The sequence below is a fragment of the Calypte anna genome, chromosome 19 (genome assembly GCF_003957555.1).
Source record: "Calypte anna isolate BGI_N300 chromosome 19, bCalAnn1_v1.p, whole genome shotgun sequence".
Lineage (NCBI taxonomy): Eukaryota > Metazoa > Chordata > Aves > Apodiformes > Trochilidae > Calypte > Calypte anna.
In genome coordinates, this window is record NC_044264.1 from 4,962,346 (window position 1) to 4,978,194 (window position 15,849).

General features: G+C 46.2%; 1 protein-coding gene across 2 annotated transcripts; it reads left to right on the forward strand.

Annotated features, from left to right (window-relative positions):
* The first annotated feature begins 730 nt into the window (after positions 1-730).
* On the forward strand, positions 731-15,472 carry LIG3 (DNA ligase 3). Of its 2 annotated transcripts, none has more exons than XM_030462498.1 (20): positions 731-898; positions 1,102-1,673; positions 2,138-2,275; positions 2,992-3,189; positions 3,609-3,760; positions 4,396-4,562; positions 5,137-5,214; positions 5,303-5,471; positions 6,130-6,285; positions 6,764-6,895; positions 7,658-7,737; positions 8,246-8,333; positions 9,063-9,140; positions 9,405-9,528; positions 9,879-10,021; positions 10,735-10,809; positions 11,375-11,521; positions 12,514-12,745; positions 13,615-13,706; positions 15,051-15,472. In XM_030462498.1, exons 2-20 carry the CDS (start codon positions 1,118-1,120, stop codon positions 15,282-15,284), a joined length of 3,039 nt encoding a protein of 1,012 aa, XP_030318358.1. In that variant the 5' UTR covers positions 731-898; positions 1,102-1,117; the 3' UTR covers positions 15,285-15,472. The 2 variants fall into 2 exon arrangements, with proteins under 2 accessions (XP_030318358.1, XP_030318359.1); XM_030462499.1 differs by having other exon boundaries at positions 819-898; positions 12,514-12,740; positions 13,613-13,706.
* Positions 15,473-15,849: the final 377 nt, after the last annotated feature.

Consider the following 15,849-nt stretch of genomic DNA (forward strand, 5'->3'; position numbering starts at 1 on the left):
GGGGTGATCCAGCACCACCCCAGGGTCTGCACACACACACACAGGAGTGTGCTCTTCAAGGCCAAGCCTAGGGCAGCAGCCCAGGCCCACAGAGATGGTGTAGGGTCCTTGAAGAGACCATTTCAGGAGGTCAGATGACAGAGCAACACTTTAGGCCTGTAGAAATACATTGCAGAGCTCTTGCAGGGGCCATTTGGGAAGCCAGGGGGCACGGGCATACCTCAAACCTGCACAGCACTCCTGAAGGACCTTCCCGAGGGACAAATCACGGGGCAGCACCTCAGGCCTGGCCAAACACAGCACCCTGGGGAGAGCCAATTTCACGAGGCCGAGCACAGGGCAACTGAGACAAACCCAGCGCAGCACTCTTAGAGAGCTCGTTTTGCAGGCCGGGTGATTCAACACCACCTCAGCCACACACACGACGCTCGAAGGGTTATGGTGAAGCCTGGGGACAGCAGCATCACCTCGGGACTGCCCCACCACGGCGCAGGGCTCTCGGAGTGCCGATGGGGAAAAAAAGGCGCAGGAAATCCCCTCAGGCACAAAACATTACCTCAGAAACTGCGTACAAACCCCCCCGGGAGCTCCCGAAGCGGCGGCCTCGCCTCAGCGGAGCTTTAGGCGGGAACGTGAGGGCGACGCCTGCGCGCGAGGGGAAGGGCGGGGCCGGCAACGGTTACGTCACGCGCGCAGTTTTGCCGCCACCGCCGGGCGGAAGGGGCGGGGCGCGCATGTGCCGTGGCCGTACGGGAGCTCGCGCGGGACCCGTTTAACGGCGCTGAGGCAGCTCCGGCCTAAAGCGGGGGGCGGGAGGGGGAACCCGGCAGCCCCGGGAGAGGGAAGGGGAGGAAAGAGGGAAGGGAAGGAGGGATGGCGGCGTCCTGAGGGAGTCTCGGTGAGGAGCCCTTTGTATTTTCAGTCTAGGGGGGTGTCTGGCGGCGGGAGGCAGCGACTGGGCCGAGCGGGAAAAGCGGTGTTGGGGCTCGTGTGTGAGGGGAGCGGGGGCTGTGGGGCCGGTCCAGTCCGGTCCGGGGGAGAGGTTTGGGGCCTGAGGGCTCCGAGAGGCCGTGGGGCTGAGGCTCTGCTCTCTCCTGGCAGGGCCGCAGGAGGCCGGATGCCCGCGGGCTGCAGGGCACTGTCAGAGGCTGCCCGGGCGCTCGGCAGCGCCTCAGGAATTCTCCCCTCCCGTGCACAGCTCTCCTTACCGAGGATCTTCCACGGCGGCGTTGGCTTCCCCGGGGTCAGCCCCTGTCACCGGTACCAGCGGGTGTCGGGCCGTGTGTCTCTGGGGTCTGAAGGCAGGAACCAGGGTGGTGGTGCCGGTGCCGGGGGTCTCCGTTTCTCCCTGCTTGTGAACACTTGGCTTTGCAGAGCTGCAGAGGAGATGGCAGAGCAGAGGTACTGTGTGGATTATGCCAAGCGTGGCACAGCTGGGTGCAAGAAATGCAAGGAGAAGATTGTGAAAGGGATGGTGAGGATTGGAAAGATCGTCCCGAACCCTTTCACGGAGTCTGGGGGGGACATGAAGGAGTGGTACCATGTGAGGTGCATGTTTGAGAAGCTAGAGAAAGCACGGGCCACCACCAAAAAAATCGAAGACATCACAGAGTTGGAAGGATGGGAAGAGCTGCAAGATGAGGAGAAAGAACTAATCAACAAACATATCTCAGGTAAGACACAGAGCAGCACCTGGGTCACTGCTTTACTTGTGCTGCTGGTTGTCCTTAATCATGAAAACTTTACTGATGTATTAGTGTGAGTGGGCAGTGCTGCTCAGATCTATGGCTCTAAGAAAGGGAATTAGTGGTGCCTTCTACAGTAGCACTTATTAATTCATTTGCCACTACTGATTATTGAGAAAGTCTGTGTGGTTTGATTCCTGTGCAGACATGGGCAGGTAAATCCCTGAAGGAAACATCAGTCACCAGTTATTATTGATTTTTAACTCTTTCACCAAGATCTCAAGTAAATTATGTGTTCTTTTAACTTTTGATATCTAAAAAAATATTCTTTCTTTTCTTTAGCTCCACATCCAGTTCTTTTAAGACTTGGTTCTTGAAGCATGTCTTACCTAATACATGAGGGGTGTATGAGATTATTTCTGACTGTGGGTTTGAACCTCACTGTTTTACAGAAGCTAATTCCAAGTCTGGAAGCACACCCAAGAAAAAAGTGATAGTCCAAGCTAAGCTCACAGCTACAGGACAATTAACTACAAAAGATCCCTTGGCTCTCATCACTCCATCACCAAAGAAGTTCTCTGGCTTCACAGGTAGGACTTAAGAAACTGATCCTGAGAAATCCTTCTCTTCCAGTATCAGCTTCTGCAGTGTTTTGATGTGGCACAGATCACTGGTGCCAGTTTGGTTGGCACCAAAGAAGTTGGTTTAGTTTTAATTACTTTTTTTTTTTAATTCTAATTTGCAAAAAATGTTAGTGCTTTCTTAGGCTGTCAGTCTGGAAAGATCTGGTATTTGTGCCCAAGGAAACCCAGTGTATGCCATGTGTCAGGCTGACTTCACTACTGCCTCAATCCACTGGCTAATTTCAGTCACAGTGACAGTGCAGACAAATAATATTCCACATAGAGGTCAAAATAATTTTTCTCTATTCTTAGACAGTATTTTGGGAGCATATCTGCTGTGAAGGGTAAAGGTCTGCCAAGCAGAAATAAAATGGAAGGATCTGCCAGCAGGAATTACTTTTCACCAAGTTTTAATAATATTTGTTTGGTAGAATTAAGGTCCAGAAAATTCTGTATCCTGTGAAGAGCAAAAGTAATGAAAAAATAGTTTAGATTTTTTTTTTAATGGTAATTAAAATTTAAAGTCCCAAATCTTGCCCTAGCAGACACTGTCATTCAGTTCTGAAGCTTTGCCAGGATGCAGGGATTGTTCTTTTCTGCTTGTCCAAGTAGAGGGATCTTCAGCTTCAAAATCTGCCCCATGGTTTACCTGTTAATGAAGCTTCTTCTCCTCTCTGGTGCAGCCAAGCCCAAGAATTCCGAAGGTGTCTCTGCAAACTCTTCCCACAAATCCAGCCTGTCTGCCAAGCAGTGTGACCCCAAGCACAAGGACTGTTTGCTGCGGGAGTTCAGGAAGCTCTGTGCCATGGTGGCAGAGAAGCCAAGCTACAACGTGAAGACACAAATCATCCAGGATTTCCTGAGGAAAGGGTCTGGAGGAGGTATGGTTCCTGCTTGGCATTCCCAGTGTATGGAAGCCCTGGTGAAACAACCTCCATGAACTCTTTTGACAGCAGAGGAAAATGGGGTGGTTGTGTTGTCCCAGCTGTGTGCTGGGAGGGTGTCTGAACTATGGAGGCAATGTTTGCAAAGTGAACATATAACAAATTCAGATAAGAATATCTTGGGCTAGAACAGTGGGAATCTTTGTAGGTGTTACCAGTCAGAGTGCTGAGATCAGATTTAGAGACCATTTGTCAGTCTTTCTCCTCAGAAATCTCATTTGATGTGAAGCAGAGCAGCAGGGAGAAAAGAGGAAACTGTTTTTTTTCCCCTAGTCATGCAAATGAGGACAAACAACCAAAATCTGTGTGTAAAAATAAATTGTGACTCTTTCTGCTGGTCTGTGTTCTTTCTCCAGATGGTTTTCATGGTGACGTATACCTCACCATTAAGCTGCTGTTGCCAGGTGTCATTAAAATTGTTTACAACTTGAATGATAAGCAGATTGTAAAGCTGTTTAGTAGGATTTTTAACTGCAGCCAAGATGAAATGATCCGGGATCTGGAACAGGTGAGTACAAACAGCAGTTCTAACAGTTTCTATAGTTCAAGCTATAGAAAGCAAAACTGAAATATCTAGTTAAGTCTGGCTGCATCAGCTTTGCCTGAACTACTTTGTCCAGCACATTCCTATGTAATTTGTATTTTTGTGTATCAAAATTGTGCTTAAAGTAACAGGTATGTGAGCTTAAGTTGGTTCAGACAGTTAAGCTACACTCACATGTGCATTTAGTTCCTTTGGACAGGAGCTGGTAATTGACTATGTACATGTCTGAATATTTAGATAACTAAGATAATTCTTTTTCCTCTGTTTATTGCTCTGGTATATATGCCCTTCTAGTGACCTCACTAGACTGAGATCCTGGGTTTACAAATGGATTCATCCCAAGGAAATGCTCTGTGATGCTGCAGCAGTGAAAAACAGAGCAATGAGCTGATCCTGGTACTTATCTTTTTGTTTTGCATATGAAGCAGCTGAGCAGCTTTATTCTGTGTCATGGCAGCTTTTTTCTACTGTTTGATTCCAGTTCCTCTGTCCAATCCTAGCATCATTCCTGTGCTTTATCCTGCTGATTGGAACCATGTTGAATCCCCATTCTCTAGCCACAGCTCTGATCAACTTCCTTCTTTTGTTTTTGGAGACAGGGAGATGTTTCTGAGACCATACGCCTCTTCTTTGAACAGAGCAGAACTTGTCCTCCAGCAGCCAAAAGTCTCCTGACCATCCAAGAGGTGGATGAATTCCTAATCCAACTCTCAAAGCTCACTAAGGAAGATGACCAGCAAAGTCTGCTGCAACAAATCACTCGCAAGTAAGAGAAGCTGCTGAAGGTCTGGCCTGAAACTAGGAGTGTTTATTTACATATCACAAGCTGCCATTGGTGAAAAAATTGATCAGAAGCCACAGAGAGTGAACTTAACATCTATCAGCCACTATTAATTAGTGTTTGGATTAAGATATCTTGATTGACCAGCAATGGAGAGCATTTATGGCTCCTGTTCACTCAGTGCTAAACAAGTGGCTTGCAGAACTTACCTTAATGGTATTAGTGCTTAATTAAGTTGCTATTCTTGGGTATATTGGGGAAAGCCTTTGAGCCATTTGGGTATGTTGAAGATACTTGCTCTGGCCCAGTTTGTGTTGATGTGAGGCTGTTACCATCACTTACTCTTGATGCATTAAGTGAATTTTGGAAGTTACATCAACACTGAGGCAAAATTAATATTGACATTCAAACATAAAGATGCTAAAAAGCTTTTTGGGTGTCCTCTTGTGCCTCTGAGATCTTGCTTTTCTGCAAAGGCCTGGACCTATTTCTCTTTTTTTCAGTTGGAAAGTAGTTCAGTTACATGTCTACAATTTCTGAATCTTCTCTCACCCTTCAGATGTACAGGCAACGACTTGAAATGCATCATCAGGCTAATTAAACATGACCTGAAAATGAATGCTGGAGCAAAGCACGTGTAAGTCTTGTCTTTAATTCTGTGATAAAACCAGGGGTGGACACCAGACCTGAAGCTGATCCATGTTTCCCTCCTCAATTTGTCAAAGGTTGGATGCTTTGGATCCCAACGCTTACGAAGCGTTCAAGGCATCCCGCAACCTGCAGGACGTGGTGGAGAGGGTGCTGAAGAACCGTCAGGAGGCTGAGAAGGAGCCAGGTCTGAAGAGAACCCTGAGTGTGCAGGCATCACTGATGACCCCAGTTCAGCCCATGCTGGTAAGGTTGGCTCCCCAGCAGTGGTAACCTCCAGCTGAGCAAGAGATGGAGGCCTCAGCTGTGCTGTCAGAGACCCTTGGCTTTAAGAATCTGTAGAAGTGACTGTGTGTAGTGTGAGCTCACTGAGGCTGCAGTGCTGATTTTTTTTTATCTTTAATGCCATTTTATAAAGTGCTTTGTACCAAGAATCCAGTATTCAATGGCTATGGTACTTCCACCTTCAGTGCCACTGCAGAAGCTAAAATCTTGACTTGCTTTCAGTCCAGAAGTGACTTTTTAGTTTGTTTGTTTGCTGTCATTCCAGAGGTTGCTGCTTTGGAATACTGTAAGCTTTCTACTGGATTAGAGATTCAGATAAGTTTGCTTTGTTTGAACAAATCAGAGTTAAATATTTACTTCTACGAAACTCACAGTAGTTACCCCTGTAAGTATTTGGAGAAGATAAGTATAGAAAAGCTGTAATTATTTGGGCACAGGCAGATTTACTAAGTAAATGAGTAATTAGATAATGGAAAACTTGGACTGGATATCAGAGACCCTGGACAGAAATATCTACAAAGGAATTAGTATTTTATTAGTGACCTTAAGTAAGAGTAGCTTTACTTTTAAATATATCAACTAAGTTTATTTGGAACTTCTCTCTCTCTACCTTTCTAAGGCTGAAGCCTGCAAGTCAATTGAGTATGCCATGAAGAAGTGCCCCAATGGCATGTATGCAGAGATCAAGTATGATGGTGAGCGGGTGCAGGTCCATAAAAGTGGAGATCACTTCAACTACTTCAGCAGAAGCCTCAAACCTGTCCTCCCACATAAAGTAAGCACCTATAAGCTCTCTTCTTTAGTGCCAGCTCCTCTATAAACATGACTCACTTTCACAAGGGTTTCTGCTGGCAAGGAGGATACCTTCTGTTGTAGACCTTTTGTAAATTTATGTAGTAGATACTTGGGATCTGGAAAAGCAACACTCAATAGAATTGTAATCAATTTGTTTTGGTGGACATAAAGAGCTTGAAACCAGAGCTAAGCAATCTGCCTTAGTCCTCTTTATGCACTGCATTTTGGGAGGCTTGATGCCAGCTGAGTGACCTGGTTACATGCGTTCAGGACTCATTTTTCTGTTTTTAGACAGTGCTGTCTGTACCAGAGTAGAAAGTAAAGCTAGTGCAGATATCCCTACACATTCCTCTGACACACTTCTGGAGAAAACATCTGCATTGGACTGGAGCAAGAAGTCCCTCTCTTCAGCCAGTAGATGTTGGGTTTTTTTCCTTGCTTTTTTCTTTTCCCCCAAGGTAGCCCATTTTAAGGACTTCATCCCTCAGGCTTTCCCTGGTGGGCAAAGTATGATCCTGGATTCAGAAGTTCTTCTAATTGACAACAAAACTGGCAAGCCACTTCCTTTTGGGACTCTGGGTGTACACAAGGTAAAAAAAAAAAAAATATATATATATAAGAAAAATCCTTTGTTGTGGTTGCAGGCTGTTAGTTTGCTTTTTCTGCTGATTTAAACACACTAGCATGCAGTCTGTTATCACAGGATAATTGAAGAGATCTGGTGCTTGCTAGAGCATCTGGGGAAAAAATAAGATCCCTGAGATAGCCAATATTAATGCCAAGGTGCTGCTCTCATACAATAGACTTGATATTAAGCTGAACAGTAGCAGGGCAGTAAGAAAACTTCAGCTCAAGATAAATATTAAAAAATCCTCTGCAAATCTGGCAGGCTGGAAGACCACAATGATGCAGGGAGTATTCAGTAGGCATGAATATTATGTAGTGCTTATGTCTAGACTAAATGGTGATGAGGAAGAGGACAGTAAAATAAAATTAAACTGTAAGTGGTTTAATGTAAGTAACCATTAATCTGGAGTCTCTGGAATGGTTGTTTTTCTGTTGCAGCAGTAGTGATGGATGTTACATTGCCTGAAGTCATTAATGTTTGTGGCTTTATTTCCCTGGTGCTAGAAAATTGACATGTTCTATCTTCTTAATTTGTGCTTTGACACTTTCAAACAAAATCTTAATTCTCAGAATGCTTCTGTCTTTTAGAGGAGACATAAGCTTATTGTAATTAAAAGATTACAGAGATAAAAACGCATCCTTTCATTTCTGTTATCTTTCTAAAGTTCCTGTTGCTGCTTGCTACAGCAGCAGATTTCTTTCAGTCCATCTTAATTGTCTTTCAGAAAGCTGCTTTCCAAGATGCCAATGTTTGCTTGTTTGTGTTTGACTGCATCTACTTCAATGACATCAGCTTGATGGACAGGTATGTGGGAGAGAAGCCTGACTGGCTCCTGCATTAACTTGCTGGGACACAGCAGTGCTGCAGAGGGAGCAGCTCACACTGGCTGTTAGTTGGGGCCATTTAAAATTCAGCCAGCATGGGAGAATCCTTGCTGTGCTGCAGAGCTTCACTAAGATGCCCCATCTTGCTGTGCAGTGCCAATATTTCAGATTAACTGCATTTCAGCTGACCCCAGCATGGTTTCAGCACCCAGCTGGTCTGATATCCTCTGAAACTAAATGCACTCTTACCATGAAATGTCTGGTTTATCATGGACTTCCTGCAAGAAAGTAAGAATTGATTGTTCAGTCTGGAACCCTGGAACACTCAGGGTTCTCTTCAGACCTGGCTCCTTCTCAGCCTCCTGACAGTTCTTCAACTCTAGGATGAATACTTTAATTCTTTAAAATAGCTTTTCTCAATGCTCAGGTGATTGGTGCTTCATCTTAAAACTGTTTGCTTCTCCTTGGCTCTCCATACCCTGGTTTAGGCCTCTCTGTGAACGTCGGAAGTTTCTCCATGATAACATGGTTGAAATTCCCAACCGGATCCTCTTCTCGGAGATGAAGCACGTCACGGTGAGTCCAGTGGTGGAACAGCACCTGTGGGCAGCTCAGCTTGCCTGCTGGCCTCCTCACTGCTCCTTTACCACATGGCTTTTTTGGGTTTAATGATCCAGGCTGCAAATCCAGCAATCCCCTGCCTTCAAAACGGTTCTGCTCTGGTCGATGTGTAAGACTTCTTGAGCTGACCAGTCCCAGCTGCTGCTCATTGCTGTAGCACCTTGGTTTTGGTGGAGAATGCTTGAACATTTGGGGCAGAGAAAGCATTTTGGGAAGAGCATTTCTCCATCCCTGGAGGTTTTTAAGAAGAGACTGGATGTGGCACTCAGTGCCATGGGCTGGGAACCATGGTGGTAGTTGATCAAGGGTTGGACTTGATTATCTCAGGGGTCCTTTCCAACCCAGCTGATTCTATGATTCTAAGAGCAGAGGTCCTAAGACCTTGAGGAAAATCTGGTCTTGTACGTGTGGGACATACTCATACACAATCAGGGTGGCTACCTCATCTCTGAGAAGTATTTTTTAGCTGGCAAACTTTTCTCTTCTTGGAACATACTCCCAGCTTTGTTGCTGGATGTGCAGCAAAGGGAACATGTATGGGACTCCTTGGAAAACTGTTTTATGATGTTACCCATTCATCTCTGAAGTTGCTTTGGTTTTAGTGCACCCCTCCTTCAAACAGGAAGCCTGAAGATGACAGCCCTTTGACAGGCTTGAGCTAACCATGATTGCTTTCCTTTTCAGAAAGCTTCCGATCTGGCAGATATGATCACCCGAGTCATCCGTGAGGGGCTGGAGGGACTGGTGTTGAAAGATATAAAGGCAGGTTCAGAGTTTCACTGGTGTGTGCTGGGAGCTGGGCAGTAACAGCAGATGGTCTGTGGAGGAAGCACACAATGCTGAGCATCCTTGAAACCTTTCTGGGTTCTTGTTGATGCTCTTATCCCTATCCAAGGTGCTCCCCTATGTCCGAGCACTGCTGTGCTTGTGTATTGCTGAGCTGGATAGAAGCAAAGGGCTATTTGAGGAGGCACTTTTGGACCAGGTGAGGTTTCTAACTGGGGGTTCTTGCCTTGTTTTGCACAGGGGAATTATGAACCAGGCAAAAGACACTGGCTGAAGGTGAAGAAGGACTACCTGAATGAGGGTGCAATGGCTGACACAGCAGACCTGGTGGTGCTGGGAGCTTTCTATGGACATGGTGCTAAAGGTAAGCAATTCAAGATCTGCCTGTGCAGAAACCTCTTGAGTTTTTTCCTCTTTGGTCTCCTACCAGAATAAGACTGGCAGTAGCAGTGACTGCTGCAGCCCATGATGTGCCAGGCTAGGAGTTTACTGGGAGTTGGCCCAGCAAAGCCTTAGGTCTTGGGCTGGGCTCTTAGTGAGCACAGAGGCTCTGTGTTCAGCTTTGGATATGGGAGCTGGTGCTGAAGCCATCCCAAGCCCAGGGCCCTTTGATTCCTGAAGATGGAAAAGGGGTTTGGCTGATTACTTTGCTTTTTTTAAAGGTATGGCTTGAGCTGTAGAGGATGTGAAGTACCCTGTTCTTCTCTCCTGCAGGTGGGATGATGTCCATCTTCCTCATGGGCTGCTATGATCCCAAGAGTGAGAAGTGGTGCACTGTAACCAAGTGTTCTGGTGGCCATGATGATGCCACCTTGGCACGTCTGCAGAATGAGCTGGATATGGTGAAGATCAGCAAGGTGAGGGGGGCTCTGGCATGGAGGTGATCACAGGAATACTCAGCAAAGGGCTTGGAAAATCCATCTTCCTGCTGAGCTGCAGCTGAGGTGTTGGCTACATGCAGAGTTGAAGTGCTCTGCTGGGAATGAGGAGAGGCTCAGTTATAGTTACAGCAGAGAAACTGCTCTGACACAGCTGAGATGTGGGTGCAGGCAGCTCCTGAAGATGAGACACTGCTGGAGATTTGTAGACACTGAGTGGGAAGCCAGGCACCATCTGTTTCCTGCTGAGACAAAGTTTTAGAGAGAGAGAGTAGAACAAGTTCCTTTTTTTTTTTTTTATCTAGCGATTGGTGAAGGCAGTCACTAGATGGGGCTGTGGGTGAGAAATGCTCAAGTCAGATTATTGTCCTGTGGCCCCCTAACCTGACATGTTGGAGTTGAGACTTCTTGTGATTTTATTGATGTGAGGAAATTTACATGAGGAGGTACCTGAGGTATAGAAGGACAGTAACTGAGAGCTGCTACAGATGGGTCTTGAGACTCTCTAAATAAAAGAAATTGCTGTAGGTCAGTGCACCTTGCACTGCAAGCTAAAGCAGGTTTCATCCATACAAAGGGAATGTAATATCTATATTTTAATCTACTATTGGGCTATTTTACAGCTACTTCTTTTGTAGGAATAGGTTCACATGATTCTGAGTGCTGTCATTTTGTTCCTGTGCTTTTATTAGGATCCTAGTAAAATTCCAAAGTGGCTAAAAATCAACAAAATCTACTACCCAGACTTCATTGTCCCAGATCCAAAGGTAAGTGCTATCATAATCATTTAACTGTGTTTTGCAGCCCTGATACAGCAATCTGCTGTACTTTATTTAAGTGTGCAAAATATCTGTTACAAGAGTCTTCATACTTTGAACAGGAAATTAAGCCCAAGTTTGTATCTCTGAATCTTCCAGATTTGAGGCTAAAAGCTTCATGAAGAAATCATACCTGCAGCACTTCTGGGAAATATTCTTGTAATAAAATCCTTTCCAGAAGTGATCTTATCTTAAATTTAAGGCATAAAAAAACTGACTTAAAATGGTTGATGCACTGCTGCAATCTGAGAGTTGCTACTGTTTATTGGAATGTATCAGTATGCTTTGTGCCATCTGCGTCTGTTTAAAAAGATGTTTAGAAATTGGCATCACAGCAAGTCAGAGATCCTCAACTTACAATTCTGTTTTTCTCCTGACTTTTTCTGACCAATGTGACCAAGCAGTTCAGTTTGTGTAACCGTGCTGAGAGGGGAGCTGTAGAAGTAGAGGAACATGAATGTTTTAGCTCATGAGAGAACCCAGGAATGTGACATGACCTCAATCCTCTGTTTAGAAAGCCCCAGTGTGGGAGATCACAGGGGCTGAGTTCTCCAAAGCTGAAGCTCACACTGCAGATGGGATCTCCATCCGCTTCCCCCGCTGCACCCGCATTCGGGATGACAAGGACTGGAAAACAGCCACCAACCTCCAGCAGCTTAAGGTCAGTCAGCATGGGGTGTCTGGAGTGTGTTCAAGAATAAGATCCAGCAACAGTCTGTATTTCAAAAGACCCGTTTGGACAGCTGGGGAGGCAGTGAAGATAGCTGCTGCCTGGTAGCTGTGATGGTGTGTTCCATTTACCATTTATTCCAGGCTCAGCCTGCCTGCTGGATTATCTTTATATCAATCTTATTCTTTCATGGGGCCTCTTGAGCTGTTGTGAGCTTTCAGGAAAGTCTGCTGGCAGTTAGTTGTATCAGATCTTGTAACAGCCTTCGTGGTGAGGAATTTCCTTCCTGAAAGAGGTGACCTTTCTTCTCTTTAGTGTTTGTGGTCATTTGGTCTCCCAGTAATTTCTGAGATTGGGGAGAATTTGGGAAGTGCCTGAGCACAGCCTGGCCCTGTTCCAGGGCACAGGGGCCAAATGGCTGTGGGCCAGGCCCTCCAGGGCTGCACTTGCCCCACACCACGTCCTTTGCTACTAGAAACCAGCTGGCTTGCTGCCATCCCAGCAGGAAGTCAGCTGCTGAGGAGCTCTCTTTGCAGTTCTTGTTGCTTGGGCGGTCTTCCCGCTGGCTGCAGGGGCACTGCCAGCAGATGTAGGTGCTTGTTGTGCCTTGGAAGCAAGGAGGGATTCAGCACACCTGCTGCCCAGCAGTTTTTCTGGCTCCCTAGGCAGGTAAGGGAGAGCAAGGTAAAAGGCTCCCTGACAGACTGTATTCCCTCAGTGAGCAATTGGTGGTCATTTTCCAGGCTCTGGAGAGTTTGTGTCTCTTGCTCAGTAGCAGCTCGTGTGAATATGGCTTTTGGTACTTGCCTGTAGGGCTTCCCCTGGGTGGAGGGCAGAGAGCTTGAGCAAAGTTGACAAGAAAATTACCACGAGTAAAGACTTCAGGGGGTAAAATGAACAAGAGGAGCATGTTCACTATGGCTCATGTCTCCTATCAGGCTTTGCTGTGGCTAAAGGCAATGCTTTTGTTTCTGCTGGGACAGGAATTGTACCAACTCTCCAAAGAGAAGGCTGATTTCAGTGTTGTTGCTGGGGAGGAAGATGAGTCCACAGCTGGCAGCAGTGGAGAGACTGAGGGAAATTCCAGGTCTTCTACACCACACAGCATTATAAAATCTCCCCCAAACAAGTCCCCTGCAAAAAACAAATCACCAGCAAAAAACAAGTCACCTGCAAAAACCAAGTCACCTGCAAAATCCCAGAAGCCAGATGAAGGTAAGATGATCTTTTCCAGGGAGAGGAGCCTTAGTTCTCTGCATTTGGGACAGGCTGGCTTTGGTTTTTTGCCTTCAGTCTGATGCTGGAAATTCCTATGGCAGCTTTTATGAGCATGTCAGGGTTAGTGGGCAGAGCTGCTGAGAGCCTTGGTTTGGACATTGTTGTTCATTGCATGGACTGAATGGTCACTGCTCTGCGTGCTGGGACTGAGAGAAGATGGATACAGCACTGAATGGTGCTGTTTAGGTTGGTGCTTTGGCAGCTCAGCTAAAGTTTATCCTGCACAGAACAGATCTTGAACCAGAGTCTCAGTTACAGTTTGTATCAAAAGTACTTTGGAGTGACTTCTCTGGGACTGCAATCCCATGTAATCCAAAGAGATAAAGATCCTTAGCAGTGTGTCTAAGCCTAGTTTGAACAGCAAACCTGCTGCTCTTGTTCCTGCAGATCACATGCCCTTTGGTTATAGACATTTTTGGCCAGGAATCAGAATTTAGTTTTATTTGGATGAAATTTGTGCATATAGCAGGGCACAAATACTGGGTGGAGGGTATTTCCAAGTAGTAAATTGCCAAGCTGGGAAATGAGTTTGCTTCACCAGGGCTTTGTCACTGGGGAATAATTTGAAGGAAGTTTCTGTGTGGTGAGCAGCAAGGAGGGAAGGTGAACAGCAACATCCTGGAGATGATGGCAGGAAGATGCTCTGAGCAATTTGCAGTAGAATTTGCCTTACTACTTACATCCTAACTCATGAATTTTCCAGAAAGGAAGAGGAAGGCACTTTCCCTTTTACTCTTTTCTCCTCTCCACTGTAATACACAACTTGTATCTGGGCAGAGCACAAATGAGAAAAATTTTATTTTTAGAGAGCAAACCAGTCATGGCATCCCCTCAAAAAGCACAGGAGAAACGAGGGGAGAAGAGAAAAGCATCTGAGATGGAAGACAATGGAAAAAAGGTATGGATAGCAATCCCTTTGGGATGGAAGGAATGTGGGGCAGTTCCAGTTGTACGTTCACTTTTGCCTTTCCTCTGGAAAGTCTTTAAAGTATTCCTGTAATAGCACTGAAAATTAAATGTAAGGCAGAAATAGCAGCAACAAACCCCCTTGTAAAGGAAGCTGAGTTTGTCATGCTGAAGGCCAGTGCTCTGTTAAGCCCCCCGCAATGTCCTGCTCTACAACATGTTGTGATTGCTGAGCAGCTGCACATGGAAGAGTAGGGAGTGAATTGTCCTTTCTAGCCCATTGTGCAACAAACTGTAGGAGTAGATTAAGAATCACTGAGCTGTAATTTCCTGATAGGCCTGGAGTAGTTATTTTAATGTGAACAGCAAGCCCCCTCCTGGGATGGAGATGTCCTCCTACTTCAACTACAAAGCATCAGCTTGTACAAAGCCATTAAGATCATGTTTACTGGACCACATCAGCATCATCACTGAGGAGAATAATGGGGTAATAATTCCCTTTAGCTAGGGCAGCACAGTTGAGCTGTAACAAGAAGGCCAATGGCATCCTGGCCTGGATCAGGAACAGTGTGGCCAGCAGGTCCAGGGAAGGGATTCTGCCCCTGTGCTCAGCTCTGGTGAGGCCACAGCTTGAGTCCGGTGTCCAGTTCTGGGCCCCTCAGCTCAGGATGGAGATTGAGGTGCTGGAGCAGGTCCAAAGGAGGCAACTGGGCTGGTGAAGGGATCCAGTCCTGTGAGGTGAGGCTGAGGGAGCTGGGGGTGTTGAGGCTGGAGAAGAGGAGGCTCAGGGGAGACCTCATCACTCTCTACAACTCCCTGAAAGGAGGTTGGAGCCAGGGGGCGGTTGGGCTCTTTTCCCAGGCAACTCTCAGCAAGACAAGAGGGCAGGGTCTCAAGTTGTGCCAGGGGAGGTTTAGGTTGGAGATTAGAAAGAATTTCTTTCTGGAGAGGGTGATCAGGCATTGGAATGGGCTGCCCAGGGAAGTAGTGGATTCTCCGTGTCTGGAGATATTTCCAAAGAGCCTGGATGTGGCACTCAGTGCCATGGGCTGGGAACTGCAGTGGGAGTGGATCAAGGGTTGGACTTGATGATCTCTGAGGTCCCTTCCAACCCAGCCAGTTCTATGATTCTATGATCTGCCTTTCAGAGGATCCAGAGGGTGTTGCTCTTGTGTGTGATTTAATGGCAGTGCAAAGAGCACCAGGCATGGGATTGCACTGATAGCCTTGAGAACTATCAATGGACTTGTTCATGCCTCAAAGAATTCAGTGTGATTTCCAGACCAACCTGATGTTTCACCAACCTGTGCCTCTCCTCCTCTTTCCCAACGTGTAGGTGCTGCAGGACATCTTCACAGGTGTGAGGCTGTACCTCCCACCCTCCACCAAGGACTTTGAGAAAATCCGTCGGTACTTTATAGCGTTTGATGGGGATCTAGTGGCAGAGTTTGACACAGCCTCAGCAACACACGTGATAGGGGACATTGATGACAATCCTGGTGCTAAACGTGTGTCTCCCAAATGGATCTGGGAATGCATCCGGAAAAGAAGACTGGTAGCCCCCTGCTAGCAGTGTGGGGCAGCTGACCAGGCTTGACACAGGAATTCCCTGAAGGCTGAGAACTAGGTAGGTAGAAGAAATGGGGAGATTGTTCTGTGGAGATGTGGAGAGAAATCAAATGGCCCAGGTCCAGCAGAGGTAGTTATAAAGATCCATAGCAACCATATGGAATTAATTAAAAGAACTCTCTGAAGAAATTGCACTGCTGAATCCATTTTTCTCCCTGTAATGTAGACCACTGCACTTAGCTAGGTGCTGGTTTGGTCTCCTTGGGTTTTTAAAGTTTGGGTATTTTTATAGGTAAAGAAATAAAACTGAAGCAGTTTCTCCTTTGCTGTCAGGACTTAATTTTCCAAAGGTTATTCTCTGCCTGGCCAGAAAACCAGACCATCAAATCTGTGAAACTCTCAGCTGTAGTGCCAGGATTGTTTTGCTGCATGGCTGCAATTCACACGAAGGACACGTGTCCTTTCTGTTTGACTCTTCCCATCTGCTGGCTTTCAACACAGGTCTGTATCCAGTTGCAGTTTACACCTCTGCCACAGGTTTTATATTAAAAGTAGGACACTAGATA